This window comes from Herpailurus yagouaroundi, unplaced genomic scaffold, assembly GCF_014898765.1.
Source record: "Herpailurus yagouaroundi ecotype Mexico unplaced genomic scaffold, PumYag 193, whole genome shotgun sequence".
Lineage (NCBI taxonomy): Eukaryota > Metazoa > Chordata > Mammalia > Carnivora > Felidae > Herpailurus > Herpailurus yagouaroundi.
The window spans coordinates 2,648,960-2,664,587 of NW_024412424.1; the positions used below are offsets into that span (position 1 = coordinate 2,648,960).

Here is a 15,628-nt window from a genome sequence, read left to right on the forward strand (position 1 = left end):
GACGCCCCGGGCCCCCCCGGTTTTTTGCTGCCAGGGGCGGCACGGGGGGGGCGGGCCCCCCGCGGGGGAGGGCGCAACCCCCCCCCCCCCCCCCCCCCCCCCCCCCCCGCCAAATCCCCTGCCTACCGGGGCAGCAAGCCTTGGGACGCAAAGGGGTCAGAACACCAGGTCCTGACACACGTGTCTTACAGCTGCCGGAAGACAGGTTGGCTCCTAAAGGGGCGGTGCTGCCATCTATACTCGCTGGGCCCCATCACCAGCCTCCCGACTGAACGTTTCATCTTCACCAAATTCAGGTTAAATCTTAACACCCAAAATGATGGTGTTAGGAGGTGGGGCCTTTGGGAGGTGATGAGGTCATGAGGGTTTAGAGGCCTCATGAACGAGACAGCGCCCCCTATAAGAGACTCCAGAGGGCCCTCGCCACTCCTGCCACGTGATGACACAGTGAGAAGACCCACTCTGTGAACTGGGAAGGGGGCCCTCACCAAACCCCCAATCTGCTGGCGCCTCGATCTTAGACCTCCCAGCCTCCAGAACTGCGGGAAGTAAACGTCTGTTGTTTATACGCCACCAGTTTATGTTATTCTCTCAACAGCAGTCTGAACAGACCGACGCCCGCTCTCGAATACACACTCCCGGGACACACGTGGCGGAGGCTGGGGCAGCCGGGGCCTCCAGGGGCCAGGCTAAGTCCACCTTCCCCGCAACCAGCCAGCCCTGCTCGGGCGGGGTAGCAAAGGCTGAGCTGGTCTCCAAGACTGTGAAGGCAGACTCAAAACGCTGACCCTGAGGATGCTTATAGGAGTTCGGGCCCCACCCCAAAGCGGGTACTTCCGGGACCATCTCGCTGGCCTTTAGCGCACGGCCGCAGGGAGCTGGCGCGGCGGCTGTTTTTCACTCTCACGGGCTTCTGAGAGGACTCTGTGTCACAGCGGTTTCCACAGGGAACATTTTTTAATGGTTGAGTAATATTCCACCAAACATCTGCCCTGTGATTTATTCAAAGGTTTCTCCTTTGTTGGATGCTGACGCCATTTCCAGTTTCTCTGTAGCATATAAACAGACACCACTGTGTGCAGGTTTTTCCATGCTGGCGACGTTTTCCTTCGGCCAGCTTCCCAGAAGTGGGATTAATGGGTCAAAGGCTCTGAACATTTTTATGGCTCTTGATGCGTTTTGCTAAAATGCTCTCCAGAAGAGCCACCCACCCGTCAACACTCCCACCCATGGAGGACGAGCCTGTGGGTTTCTCTGAGGCCCCGCCAGCACCGGAGACAGATGCTTTAAATCTTTGCTTTGGATGTTTTCACAGAAGGAAGAGGGAAGGTGCCTCTGAGGAGTGTGGTTTCGTGTGTGTTGCTCATCGGAATCCCTGATCACTTGAGGGTGGCTGGAAATGACCAGCCGGGGCAAGGCCCGGCCCCCAGTGTTCCCAGAGACCTTCCCCTTCCTCAAGCTGATGGGGTCCTGCTACTGCCCATGACCACCAGGGAGAACAAGCTGGGTAGTAAATACAGAAGCACAAGGCAGATGGGGCCATTTAGAAGAAATCACAGTAGACATGGGGAGCACCCTCTGCCACCGACACCACGGGAGGCTGCTGACTCCAAATCAACCTAAGAAGCCAGAGCCCAGCAGGGTACCTCTCTGGTCCTGGGAGCAATGACAGCATCTCAGAGGTTAAAAAAGCAGCAGGAACCCCTGGCACAACGACATCAGCACCGACAGATCCCCTTTCTCTTTGGAAAACTGAGCCCTGAGCCCGCTGGCATTCTTGCTGCATTGCAGGACTGCTCAGAGGGTAAATCTCAGGTGTAACTGTGTGCACGGTCAGTTAAGTTTCATGTCCTGGTTTGAGGGGTTCAAGTGCTTCTTCTTTACTCTGGGCACAAACAGGGCAAGAGAGGAAGGTGGGAGCATGGGCGTTCCCAAGAACACCACAGTAGGGGCCAATGGCGGCCTGACCGGGCAGCGGTGTGGACTACAGTCATGTCCAGGGTGGGCACAGGTCCCACCTGCGTCTTCAGTCCTGGCTCACGTCTGAAGACCTGGCAATCTGCCAGCCCTGCCTCCTTCTGAGCTCCAGCCCAGGGGAAGGGCCTCCACTGTGCTTCCCTGGAGTTCCCAAGGATAAGGCTGACACCTGCGACTTCCCAAGGAAACAAGCCCCTTAAGAACATCATTCCTGTTCTGGAGCTTTCTGGATGCTTTAGCAAGCCCCTCTGCCAAAGAAAACTTCTGAGCCATCAAGCTACATATCTACCTTCTAATAGGCCAGGAGCCAACTCGTGAGCTCAGAGGGAGAAACCTTAAAGCTTGGTCCTCGCCTGCACAGCCTCTGAGTGGGGGACAGTGGCTCAAGAGGCCACATCCACACAGGAGTTCCTGCCAAGTAGAGCCCCTGAGGCCAGGGTCCTGGTGACGTGAGGGGCCGCGAACCCCGTGGCTCATCCTCAGACACAGCTACCAACTGTCACAGCATGTGAGTTCTGCACTGCTGCCAGGAGCGTCTGAGGTGGGATGCAGGTGAGCTGGCGGACAGAATCCCTGGAGGCTCGGCCACGCCTCCTCCGCAGGATGCGACTGTCATGCCAGCCACGTGGACCTCACAGCAGGGCTACTTCACAGCAAGGAGGCATCTGCGTGGTCTGGCTGATGTGGCGAAGCCAGAGCGAGCCGTTCACCTTCCCAGGGGTCCTCAGACTCCCTCCGGGGGCTTTGGGAGGCAGGCCCCCCGCACCCCTGCTCCAAAGCCTGAGCTGTGCCCTAATAGCAGGCTTCATCTGCTGACATCACGTTCAACCCCTCAAGAGGTGCTGCGGGCAAGCTGCAGCCACACACGGAAGCCTGAGGGTCTCCACGTGAAGCCCCTTGCCCAGAGCCACGGCTGGTGTGGTAGGGACGCCCACTGACCGTGGAGCCTGTGCTCTTGTTAACTCACACAGGCGGTCACCCAGGCTTCTTTAAATTCTAAAAGCCTCAGGCGGCGAAGTCTTTGTTGGATCCTCTGTGCTGCGCCCGCTGCCTGTGTGGTAGCAGACAGCGAAGGAGGAGCATGCTGACCTCCCTCGGAGCCACTGGACAAGAAGCACCATGGCCAGAAACGTGTCCGTGACACCCTTAAGCCGGTCCTAACCCGGAAGGCCGAGGCTCTGAGGCAGGCTGCGAATCTTGGAAGAGATCCCAGGAAGGGCTCTTCCCAGCACCCCCGTGTCCAGACCCTCTGCCGAGGCCACTCAAGGTTGACTGAACCCTCCACCCGGCCCCGGGCAAGCACGAACCTGCTGGAGGAGGCCGTCCAGCGCATCCTTGTCCGCCTGGGCCAGGCCGTCCTTCTGCAGCCGTAGCAACAGCTCGGCCTTCCGATAGGGCCTCAGCGCCAGGAGGTGCAGCACTCGGTCACGGAAGGGCCTCTGAGACACCCCACTGCCCCCACTAATGCCACCAACACTGCTCTTCTTGATGGCACTCGCCAGGTTGATTGGCGTCGCCCGCTTCCGGGAGGGCACGGCGTCTGTGGCCCCCGGAGCTGGTTTCCGAAACTGGACCTTCTTGCCTGCAACGAGAGCCAAGGCATTAGGGATTTAAGGGGGTGAGGGCGTATGGCCTCTGTGTCCCTCCGCCTGGGGCTGATGCCGAACTCTGAGCGAGTATGTGGACGCCTGCTGACGGCCGACAGCCCAAGGGGAAGGCAGCTGGAGCCCCATCCAGCTTGGCCTGCTCCGTGGGGACCTGGAGAGCGGAGTACACCATCTACTGACCACACACAGCTACCAGGCCCTCGCAGGGCCCCAAGTGTCAGAAGCGGGAGCTGCAGGAAACAGAGGTGTGTTCAGAGCTTTGATGGATTTCATCAAGGGCAGCCCGACCGCTATACGGAGAGGGCGGCTGATGAAAAGGGTGGGGTTCCTGAACCGCCAGAGGCAGGCGCCCCCAAAGCCTGCACATCACAGCACTCTCCAGCCACAGGATCCGCCATTCTCTTTTATGATAAAGGAGGAGTGGATAAAGGTATGGGGCCGCTTGGGCAGCTTCTCTGGAGACCCCGGGGTAGGAGCAGCTCCCCAGGCTGCAGCCCCGTCAAGTGCTTCTTGGACAGACCCAGAGTCCCGGGGGAGGGGGGCAGCGGCCCGATCCCCCACCCCCCTAGTGCAAACAGACTCCAGCACTGCTCTTGAGGGAGGGGCCTCTGCTCAGAATTTGTTAACTCCACCCTGGACGGCAGCACGGCCACTGAGGGAACGTGCACGGCCAAGTGAGGTCAGCGCGTGCCTCACGTCCTTGGGCCAGAAAGCTCTCCACAAGAACTTTTTGTTTTGCTCTCATCCCTTAAATCTCATTTGTCAAATTAATATGGGAAGGAGTGCTGTCAAAATCCTTAGGGCCAGACTTTGTTCCCAGAGGACCCAGCTGATGGGCTGACGCAGGGTAGAGGAGAGGCCTGACGCAGTGGGACATACATGACTACGCTTTCAGAGGCCAGGAGACCAGTGCTGCCACCAGAACCGAAACCAAGAACTCTCGCCGTCCCCAAAGTGGTACAACAAGCCACACTTTTGACCAAGTTTTTGGCTGAAGGACCCAGAAACTTACTAAGATGTATATGAATGTCCACATTTGCACGCTGAGGCGAGAGCAGGCAGGGGAAGCTTTTCTGGATTCTGGCTGCTGCTCTCGGGCGGCTTTGTCCCCAGCAGCAGCTCACAGCCCTGGGCATGGGCTCCCTCAGCATGCACGGCCACATCCAGCAGGATGCAGCGTTCACTGGTAGCATAGACTCCTCCTGCCTAGGGTTTCGCTCAGAGCCAACCCCACTGCCACGCCAGTGAAATCACATACTCCTTTGGGGGCCTTTGAAATCCTCCCACCTTTTCTTAAAAAACAAAAACCCCCAAAAGCCATTAAGGTCCTGTTTGCTGTAAGCCATTTTGTGCCTTTCTCGGGCCTAACGCCCTTCCTCTTGGCCTTGAATCCTGATGACTCTTGAACCTGTTTGGGTCTAGGTGCTGGGAAGACTAAAGCAAGAATGGAGCTTCCTAAAAGTAAACACTTTTCATGCTGCTGGTGTCTCAACTTCACCAAAACCGTTTCCAAGCAGATGATGAGCTGCCAGGGCCTTCTCGTCCAGCAGGAAATCAACACATTTCCTTCCCAGTTGTGACCTGACAGGCCCTTGCTGGCCCCAAGCCAGCAGCAGACTATTTGCCATAGGGCACATCTCACAATCGGCACCTTGCCGCTGGCCGTGTCAGGCCTGGGGAAGAGCCAGCCAGGCGGGTGAGGGCAGGGGTGGCAGCTGAAGGAGGACAGACCCCAGCCCTGCCATCGAGGAGCGTGTCTATCTCCCTGATGGGTAGGGATTCCCGAGGTCAGAACCTGAGAGAAGGGCTCGTGGATTCGGAATTCCTGGAGTTCTTGGGGCTCATATTCAAACTGGGGAATCAGCAGGTGCCACAGCCCCCAACAGACTCGGCCAGTACAACAGGACCTTTTCTGACCTGACAATGAGAGATGGCTCCCCTTGCTTGGGGCTGCACCTCTGTCAACCCATCATTCCCACTCCTGGCCAGGACAAGCCCTCAGTCCCTCCTGCTCCCCACCACAGCTGCCCAGCAGGCATGAGCCCCCCCGCAGGCGGAGTCGCAGGCCTCATCCTCACCCAGGTAGCGGCCTCCAGGCTTGATGACGATGGCGCCACGGCTCCGTGTCTCCTCCTCAGCTTGCGCCATGCTCTGTCGTGCTTTCTGGTAGGAGTCATCGGTGGCACACACTGTGATTTTGTCCTGGATGCTGCCCAGGCAGTCCAGGTGAACATCCCCGTGGCTGCAAAACAAGGGGCCAGAAGCTAAGGTGAACTCCTGGGATGACAGGGAGACACGGTCTGGGCGCCCGTGCTCCCCCGTTACCCCCCAGCTGGAAATGGGGCCAGCGCTAACTTGAGCAGCATCGTTTCCACACAGCGTATCTTAACCTGGAAAAGACAAGGGAACCCAGGCCCCTGGGCAGAGGTAGCAGGCCTGCACCTGTGCCCTGGACACACTGAATGCAGCAGCAAGGCTCCGGTATGAGAAGGGGGATCTGGAATGGTCTGGCTGGTTCAGTCAGTAGAGCATGCGGGTCTTGATCTTGAGGTCGTGAGTTCAAGTCCAACATTGGGTATAGAGAGGACTTAAATAAATACCCCCCCTCAAAAAAAGAGAAGAAGAAGAAGAAGGGGGCACTGCGCCCAGATGGGGCCTTACCTGGATACATATTGCTGGATGCAGTCAAAGCTGCCCTGGGGGCTGTCACGGCCAATGTTGGAGAGGTAGAAGGAGAAGGTCCGCGCCTCCGTGGGGCAGTCAGGCTGGGGGATGGAGATGTGCTGCATGGAGAGGGAGAAACATCACTGGGAGGTCCACATCATGGAGGGGACCGTGGGATGGGCCATCCATCCACTGGACCCCAGACCGTCCCCCACAGCTTGACACAAGGAGGAAGTGCCAGTGCTTTCTAAGCATGGCACGTTGGTCTGAGGAGCACAGAGCACTTAGCACACGCCCGGAGCCAGGGAGCCCACCCTGATCTGGGCCATGAGCCAATTTCCCACCCAGCAAATGGGGCAGATCTGGCCTGGGACACGTGTGAAGGTGACGTGAGACAAGACGGGCAGCAGTAGCGACCAGTGCACACTGAGCAGCCGATATGCTCCAACCCTTGCTCCCCTGTGGGATACACACTCCACCTGGATGTCCATTCACGGTCCTGCAGCCAAGACCAAGGCGGGTGCAGGCCCCGAGGGGCTCACAGACCGGCCGCACCCTCCCCCAACAAACCGTGACACGGTTACATGTGACAAAGGATGAATGTCTTGGTTAATAGAACCCTGACTTTGGACAGTGCCTCTGCAGAAGGGTGGGACAGCCTGACCGGCAGATAGACAGACAGCAAAGGTCCCGGCCAAGGTGCAGGGCTTGGCGCAGGTGGGATAGCATTGCGCCCACAGGCCGGGGCTGCGTTCCAGGCCAACCCTCACTGGGTTGAAGTCCTGGGGGCTGTGGAGGAAGCTGGTGGGAAGATCCAGGCTCCGGTTGCTGGCCCATATTTAGGGCACAAGATGGGCCTCCAGAACCCTCTGTTACCAGTGGGGACTCCTCATAAAGTAATCCCCGGGTTTTGAGTGCAGGAGCTCAACACAGCTAGGCACACAAACAAGGGGGGACAGAAGTGGTAAACGGAGGTTGAGGGGGTGGGCAGGCCCCATTCAGGCCTTATCCTTGGGCTGCTAAACCACCTCAGTATGCCCAGGCCCTATTTCTTCTCCACTGATGTGAGACCACCATGCCTCCCTCATCAGCACTGGACCAAACATGGCCCCAACTGAATTCCAGCCTTGCCCAGCTGTCATATGTAAATACGGGCAGTTCAGCCTGAGACTGAGGACACGGTGGCTCAGGTCACAAGGAGGGCCGCTGCCCTCTTCACAGCCTCCCTCCCTTCACCGCTCCGCAGGGTGGTGTGTGGACCCATAAGGGAACCTGCACGTGCACCTGGCCTAGAGTTAGCCCCAAAATACTGAGTGACCTGCCCAGCCTGCAGTCCGTCCCTGCCCCAGACGTGCACAGTGAGAGCCAACGTGGCACAGACTGGCTCCCAGATAAGGCAGTTCAGCCCTGTCCTGCCTGGATGTGACATCTCCTTGTCTCACACTTGTGCCCATCTTGTGCTGCCGGCCCATCCCTTCTTGGATGTGACGTTTGTTCTCCATCACAGAAGCAGCCGGAACACGCCGCCCAGATGTTGAGGCTCAGGCTGCTGAGGGTCACTGCAGGAGACGCACCCAGAGCCAGATACGCACTGATGCCGTTGCCCAGAATGCAGCCGGAAGCTCATGCACCCCAAAGTCAGCAAGTCAACAGTAGCTTCCGGTGGAAGCTGACACCCCTGCCATCGGGTGGCTCTTCCTCCACCCGATCCTTGAACCTCCTCCTCATCTCATCCTGGCTCTGATGGAGACATAGCCTCCCCAGGCACCACTTTCCATCTCAGTCTGCTCAGAGGACAGTGGCTGCCTCAAGGGCAATGGTCCTCACTGGGCTGTCACCCCTGAGAGGAAGGCAGGAGGTCAGGTCTCAGTCCCAAAGTGATTGTGCTTCTCTCTGGGTGGGAGCCGTGGGGACTCTTCGCCGTGACCCTTTTATGCCATCTAAACCTTTTCCACACAGGTGTGTGCGCCCACCTCCAAAATTCATCCTGGACGTGGGGGTCCCAGCACAGAGCCCGGAGGTGGGTTTGTGTAGCCACTGGGGCCACAGGATGGTGGGAAACCTGGGGCTTGAAACTGATGCATGGGAGAACGTGATGCTGCTGGGGACAGGGGAGACACACACAGAGGTCTCCAGTATCCTTCAGGACAAAGGCGGGGACACCTGAGCGGGGGAAGGAGGAAGGCAGAGGGGAGGTTTGCTGGGAGCCTGGTGTGGCCAGGTCTCTCGGCCCCATCGCCGCCCAGCACTACCACGGCCTGAGGACTCCTTTGGTTAACGGGCGGCTTTGCTGCTCCTCAGTGACGCTGGTTATCGGTTACCAGTCGGTGGGCACCGAGCAAGGAAATTCCCCATCTGGGCATGAATAGACCAGGAATGCACGGCTTTCTCTGTGCCAGCGAAGAGCTTGGCACATGTACCAGGATGTGGCCCGACAGTCAGCCCTGCTCAGCTGCAGCATGTGCCTCCTGGACCGAGTCTCGGCTGCCTCACAGGGGCCACCATGTGGCCCTCAGCTGGCCTGGGCATGCAGGTCTGGGTGCCTCTAAGGTCAGCCCTGACTCCAGGTTACGGGGGCAGGGGGAGTCACTTTAAACCTAATCGAGTGTCTGTGTACACAGACCCAGAGCAGCAAACAGGCTTGTCCTTCCTGGGCGGCCCTGAGTGCCTCTGAGACCTGTGAGGGGCACAGGTCCCTGCCAGAGCCCTTTCACCTCCTCCTTTTTATTTATTTATTTTGAGAGAGAGAGAGAGAGATTGAGAATGTGCACATGTAACCAGGGGAGGGGGAGAGAGAGAGGGAGAGAATCCCAAGCAGGCTCTGCACCGTCAGTGTGGACCCCGAGGCAGGGCTCAATCTCACGAACGGCGAGATCATGACCTGACCTGAAATCAAGAGTCGGACACTTAACTGACTGAGCCACTCAGGTGCCCCTCACCTCCTCCTCCTTTTGAAATCCATGCTAAGTGGGACCTGCCGCCCCCCCCCCCCGCCCCCCCCCCCAAGATCTGCAGGTGCAGGTGGCAGCTGTGAAAAGGCACATCAAGTCCTGGTGGCAAAAACTGGCAGGGGAAGGGCTCGATATTCCGTTCCGGTAAGAACAAGACAAACAGGTACGCACAGGAACCCGAACTCCAACTGACCAGGTTCTCTCTGGCCAGAGGAGGTTTCAGGCAACACTTGCCTTCTTAGTTATTTTCGCTTCCTAAAGAAGCCTCAGAATAAAACATGTTCTGGGTAAAGAGAACCACGGTTGTCCAGCTGAACTTGACTTCCAAGAGCAAAGCAGCCACTTCGGCCCAGGGGCACTCCCTCAACCCCAACACCAGGGTGCATTCTAAGCACCTCCCTGCATTCCAAGACCCGCTCTCATGCCCTCACTCACCGAGGATGCTCAGAAGAGCGAGTGCACGCCCCTGCCCTCTGCTCAACCTTGGCACACAGATGGTTCCCGACTCTGCAACACCCCATTTTAGAAATTTTTTAGACTGTTTTCAAATTGTCCCTGTGACAACACGGCAACAAGCACCCTCGTGCCTCAATCATGTGCACATCCCGGACTGCTCCTTCAGAGTTGGCTCCTGGACACACAGACAGAAATTGGTCAAAGGCTTTCGACCAGCCCTGCCAAACTTCATTCTAGAAACTGCAGCTCAGGCAAATGCCGCAACGCTAAACTGCCCTGGATACCACCCCTACTTCTCTTTTTTCGTCAACTGAAGAGTTTTGGGGTGGGGCTGGCCAGGTGGAGGTTTCTTTTCCCCTCTGGAGGCTGACTTTTCACCAGCTGTCAGACGTTCACAACTCAGAAGTGAACCCCAGGGGCACCTGGGTGGCTAAGTCAGTTAAGCGTCCGACTCCTGATTTTGGCTCAGGTCATGATCTCACAGTTTGTGAGTTCAAGCCCTACATCGGGCTCTGTGCTGGCGGAGCCTGCTTGGGATTCTCTCTCTCTCCCTCAAAATAAATAAAATAAACTTAAAAGAAAAAAAAAAAAAGTGAGCCCCAGACAGCAGAGGGGCCCAGGTCAGCCAGCTCAGTGTCTGGGAGAGGGCAGGGAATGCAAACACAAACATGTACGTGGCAATGAAACAGAGATGAACACTTTGCTCTGGCGCATGACACCCTAGAGGCCAACACGCTACAAGTGAGAGACCTGGCAAATGCCATTAGTCACCCTAAGGAACTAGCCAACGCCAGGGCCCGGCCACACACCACAACCTCCTCGGGCAGGCCTGGCTCTCATGGTGCTTACAAGCATAGGCAGGGAGGCGACCAGGCCAGATCGGACTCCCACCACCTCGCCCCCAGGCAGCGCTCAACACTGAGGTCCTATGCTGGCTGTGCACACCAAGGGGGACATGAACTAGGGGCTGAGTGAGCTTGCTGTGGGCTACAAGGACACTGGTTTTCTTAAGTCCTTATTACCCCCCCCACACACAACCCCCAAGGCAGAGAGCCCATCACCTGGGCAAGGAGGCTGAGGGACAGTGAAAAGAACTGGCAAAGGCCCCTGAGCCAAGAGCCTACAGACCTTCAGTCTGTCAGCTTCATGGGCCTCTGGAAAAGACGGTCCTTGTCACGCTATGCAGAGCCTGGAACGTGGACTCAGCCCATGGACCACGAACACTGAATGGGCCTGCCCAGCCCCACCCCTCTGGCCTCCCGTTCCTCTCTCTACCCAGCCTACCTCACTGGCCCCATCCCCACCCTCAGCTATACACAAGCAGCTCAGCGACCAGGAGAGGTGGGAGGGGAGAGCCCAGGCACCCTGCCTCCTCTGGCAGCATGGTGACTATGTAGATGCGGCCTGGCCAGGAAAGCGTCTGCTGTGTGTCCAGCACCAGGCCAGGCCCCTCACACCTGGCAGGGAGTAGGGGATGCATCCCATCACTGCCCAGGAAGAGAAGGATGACGTCCAGACACGGAGGGTAGACCTAGTGCCTGACCCTTCACAGCAAGCACCCCTCCTCTCTACCTGGCACAGCCCTCCCCAGGCTCACAAAGGGAAGAGTGGAGAACTGTGGCCTGACTTGCCCAAAGCTGCGGCACAGGGCCTCTGTATCCTCAGAAGCTTCTAGAAACTCTGTTACACATGAGAAAATCCAGAAGGAAGGAAAGTGGGCAAAGCATGATTCTGACTCTAAGGTGGCAGGACCCCTGACTCGAATGGATGTGGTTCTCAGGCTTTGCACAGAAATTTGGGTGACACAAAGCATGGCCCAGGAGAACCTCATGGTGCTTCCGTGAGCGGCCGTGTGGTGTCCTGCTGACCAGAAAATGCTGCTCACAGGATAAGCCATGGCTTTTAGTGGCCCTTTCCATGCATCTGCTTCCTCATCTTCCCGACTACAGAGGGTACAGCATGACTACTGGCCACCAGAGGGCACCATGGGGCTGGTCTGGCAGCAAGCCGAGGGAGCCCTGCCCCCCAACACTGACCTCTGCCCCTGGGGAAATGTCCCAGGGACAATAAAGGGAAGGCTGCCACAAGACTGATGGGACCAAAGAGAGATGCAGAAGTTCCAGAGGAAGAACTGGGGGAGCGAGGAGTCTGGGGCCTTTCAAGAGGTCTTGCTGACTTTAACTGGTCTTCGCAATAATGTCAGTTCAGTTCAGTTCACGTGTGCACCTGGCCAGGCCACAGCCCCCGAGGACATCATGAATGCTAATCTGGATGGGGGTATTCTGTAGATGTGGTGGCATCCACAACCAGCTGACTTTAAGAAAGTGACCCTCAATGGTCTGAGTGGGCCTCACCCAAACGGCTGAAGGCCTTAAGGAAACTGAGGTTTCCCTGAGGAGAAAGAAGGTCGCCTATGGACCACAGTGCCCATTCCTGCCTTCCCCATGGATGACTTTCAGCCTCACCAGCCCCACAACTATGTGAGCCAATGCCTTGCAATACATCTCCTTGTATCTTTGTATCTGTACACACAGACACGTGGATGTTCTAGAGGCTCTGTCTCTCTGGAGCACCCTGGCAGGTGCGCAGATCTTCTTAAGGAGGCAGCCGGTCAGCTGTCAGGTGGAAACTAACTGATTTAGACACTTGTGGCAACCCTTCAGATTAAAAAGAGAAAAAGAGAGAGACAGACAGACAGACAGACAGACAGACTTGCAATAAAGACCACAAGAAAAACCAGTGTATCAAGGTATGTTTGGTGGGTGAGGGATTTGTGGGGGGGCAGGGGAGGGGGCAGGGGTAAGTCTTAAGCCTTGGGAGGCAAGGATTGTGGACAACTAATCCTTTCTTTTATTCTCCAATTTTTTTCTGTAAGGTGGTCATTTAGAATGAAATAAACACATTTCACAAAAAATGGGAGTGCTGAGTTTTTTTTTTTTTTCTTTTTTTTTTTCAACGTTTATTTATTTTTGGGACAGAGAGAGACAGAGCATGAACGGGGGAGGAGCAGAGAGAGAGGGAGACACAGAATCGGAAACAGGCTCCAGGCTCTGAGCCATCAGCCCAGAGCCTGACGCGGGGCTCGAACTCACGGACCGCGAGATCGTGACCTGGCTGAAGACGGACGCTTAACCGACTGCGCCACCCAGGCGCCCCGGGAGTGCTGAGTTTCTATACCTACCCCCTGGGCCAGCAGCCCAGTACCAAAATCAGACACCCACGGTCCCAGGTCCAACAACAGAGACCAGCTTCCAGGGAGGCTACAGCTCCAGTCCCACTTGGCCTCTGGGACACCTCAGGTTTTTTGGTTTTTGTTTTTAAATTTTTTTACATTTATTTATTTTTGAGAGACAGAGCACGAGTGGGGGAGGGGCAGAGAGAGAATGAGAGACAGAATCCGAAGCAGGCTCCAGGCTCCAAGGTGTCAGCACAAGAGCCCGACGTGGGGCTTGAACTCACAAACCGTGAGATCGTGACCTGAGCTGAAGTCGGACGCCCAACCGACTGAGCCACCCAGGCGCCCCTAGGACACCTCTGTTTTGAATCAGCACAGAGATCAGATCAGTACAGGGGGCCCAGGAGTCATTGGCTATAGGAAAGAAGGGGAGACTCTGAGGGGCCACTGGACAGAGAAGCTGCATTCGCCCCAGACAGCATCTTGGTGTGGCCCTGGCTGTGGGACCAACCTGGCAGGCCTCAGCTTGGCACAGGCCCTGGCCTGACACAGAGCCGGATGGGGCCAAAATGCTGCCCCCAGCCTGCCTCTGTGCCCAGCAAGCCATGACAGGCAAGACAGCACACTGGTCACAATTCCAAATACGATTAAGACAAAAAAGACTCACCCCTTGACTTCCCTGAAATCGGATTGACGGTCTCAGTGAAACAGAATCCTGCAAAAAAGAAAAACAGGAAAGTGTCATTAAGATATCTGTAAATCCAGGGATTTACTTCCCAGTTGTGGAAAGAGTAGTGTAAGGACAGGGCTTTCAGGAGAGGCAAGACAAAACACACACACGCTGAAAATGCCAGGAAAGGTCACTGAAACAGAATTTTAAAGGATCGGCAGGAGTTCTCAGATGCTGTGGGGGCCAGGTATATAAGAAGTAAGAGTGGAGACACAGGCAGTGGGCAGTCCCTCACTGTCCTCCCCAAACCAACGTCAGCCCAGGCTGTCCTGCCCCGGAGACACCCTCTCAGAAGGGAACCACCATGGACAAGCACCACTGCCCAGAAGGCAGGCTGATGAGGTGATGCCCTCGCCCCCCACCCCCCACCCCCCCCACCACCAAACACCCTGCCAAGACAGGGCCCAATGCCTGCTCAGTTCCCACGTCACAGCTTCAGAGCAATTTGTCACCGAGCTTGGGACGGCGGAATTTCCAAATGTCACAAGAAAAAATATACTTAAAAACTCAAAATACTTGAAGCTTCAGCTATTCAGAGATCAGCCTTCTGTCAGAATTTCAGAAAGAACACGGGTCCAGATGGAGGGTCGCACCTCTCTTTCTCACCCATCTTGGGCCCCAAGCACCCACCTTCTGCACAGCAGATACCGCCCCACCGCGTGGTCCTAGTTTGTCACCACAACCCTCTCCCTCAGCCCCCAAACCCACCTGGCCTCTGTGCCCACGGTCCTCCCCAGCCTTCTTCAGACGGCAGGCAGGGTCTGGGCTCTCCCACCTCCAGTCGAGCCCCACCTGCAGTGAGGCGAGGCCCTCCCACCTGGCCCCCACACTCCCAGACACCAGGGGTCTGGAGTGGCTACCTGTCTGCTCCCCATCCAGCATGTCAGGCCACCGCAGGCCCTGGGGTGAAGGAGCTCTCCAGATTTGTGGAAAGAACCAGCCAATGGGGCACCTACGTGGCTCAGTAGGTTAAGCGTCCAAATCTTGATTTTGGCTCAAGGTCATGATCATGGTTCCTGAGACTGAGCTCCACACTGGGCTCTGGACTGACAGCATGGAGCCTGCTTGGGATTCTCCCCTTCTCTCTTTACTTCTCCCCGTCTACGCTCTCCCTCGCTCTCTTTCTCTCTCACTCTCAAAAAATAAACATTTAAAAAACCCCACTAATAACACAAAATTAAAAAGAAAAAAAAAAAAAACAACCAACGGGCATGCTGGCCTCTCGGTGCCCATGGACCCATTAGCCGCTGGGGTGAAGGCTGCGGTTGTGTCGCAGACATGGCTCAGCCAGCATGGACCACGCAAGCCACGCATGTACCCCTGCCCTTTTTGTTTAGCAGGAGCCCCTTCTTTACCCAAAAATCTCAAGGATTCTGTCATCGGGAGCAATTTGTCACTGAGTGTGGTGCAGCAGAATTTCCAAACGTCCTGAGAGATCACACCGAGCACCAGCACTTACCTCCATGGGATCGGACACCCTAGAAGCTACCCTATACTTCCAAAGCACATCACCTCTCACTGCCAGGCCATCAGATATGGGACGTCCACCAGCCCCTTGTTCTGCTCCAGGACTAGAAACTAGCCCCTGCAGGCACAAGGCCCACTGTGCTTTGGAGAAAGGAGCCAGGCTTCCCCCAAAGCAGGCTCAGGACCAGCTGCCCCATCCTACAAACCACAACCTGACCCCTGCCTGGGCTGACGTTCAGAGAATGAGAAACACAGCCCCTGTGGGGTCCCCGGCCTGGCTGGGCTCTTGAAGACACGACACTTAAGCAGCCTTTGCTTGGAATTGAGTTAAAGAAAGAGACCAAAAAGAAAGCCTGCAGGCGGCCAATGAGCATGTGAGAAGCTAAGACTCATCAGTGAGGCGCAGGCTTTGTAGGGAGATACCGTGCACCTATCAGAATGGCTAAAACAAAAAGGATGATACCCCAGACATTCATCTCTTGCCGGTGGGAGCATACAAAGCACAGCCACTGTGGAAAACAGTCTGGTAGTTTCTCAAAAGGTTAAACACAGTTACCACATGACCCCGAATTTCCACTCCAAGGCACAGACCCAAGAGAAA

General features: G+C 56.5%; 1 protein-coding gene across 1 annotated transcript in view; it reads right to left on the reverse strand.

The window, feature by feature from the left end:
* ELL (elongation factor for RNA polymerase II) overlaps nucleotides 1–15,628 on the reverse strand; it is a 77,145-nt gene that overhangs the window by 17,166 nt on the left and 44,351 nt on the right. The window contains exons 2-5 of the mRNA XM_040444949.1: nucleotides 13,498–13,545; nucleotides 6,246–6,367; nucleotides 5,663–5,826; nucleotides 3,285–3,559 (exon numbers count right to left, since the gene is read on the reverse strand). Coding sequence (XP_040300883.1) covers nucleotides 3,285–3,559; nucleotides 5,663–5,826; nucleotides 6,246–6,367; nucleotides 13,498–13,545 — 609 coding nt within the window. The remainder of the gene's footprint in view (nucleotides 1–3,284; nucleotides 3,560–5,662; nucleotides 5,827–6,245; nucleotides 6,368–13,497; nucleotides 13,546–15,628) is intronic.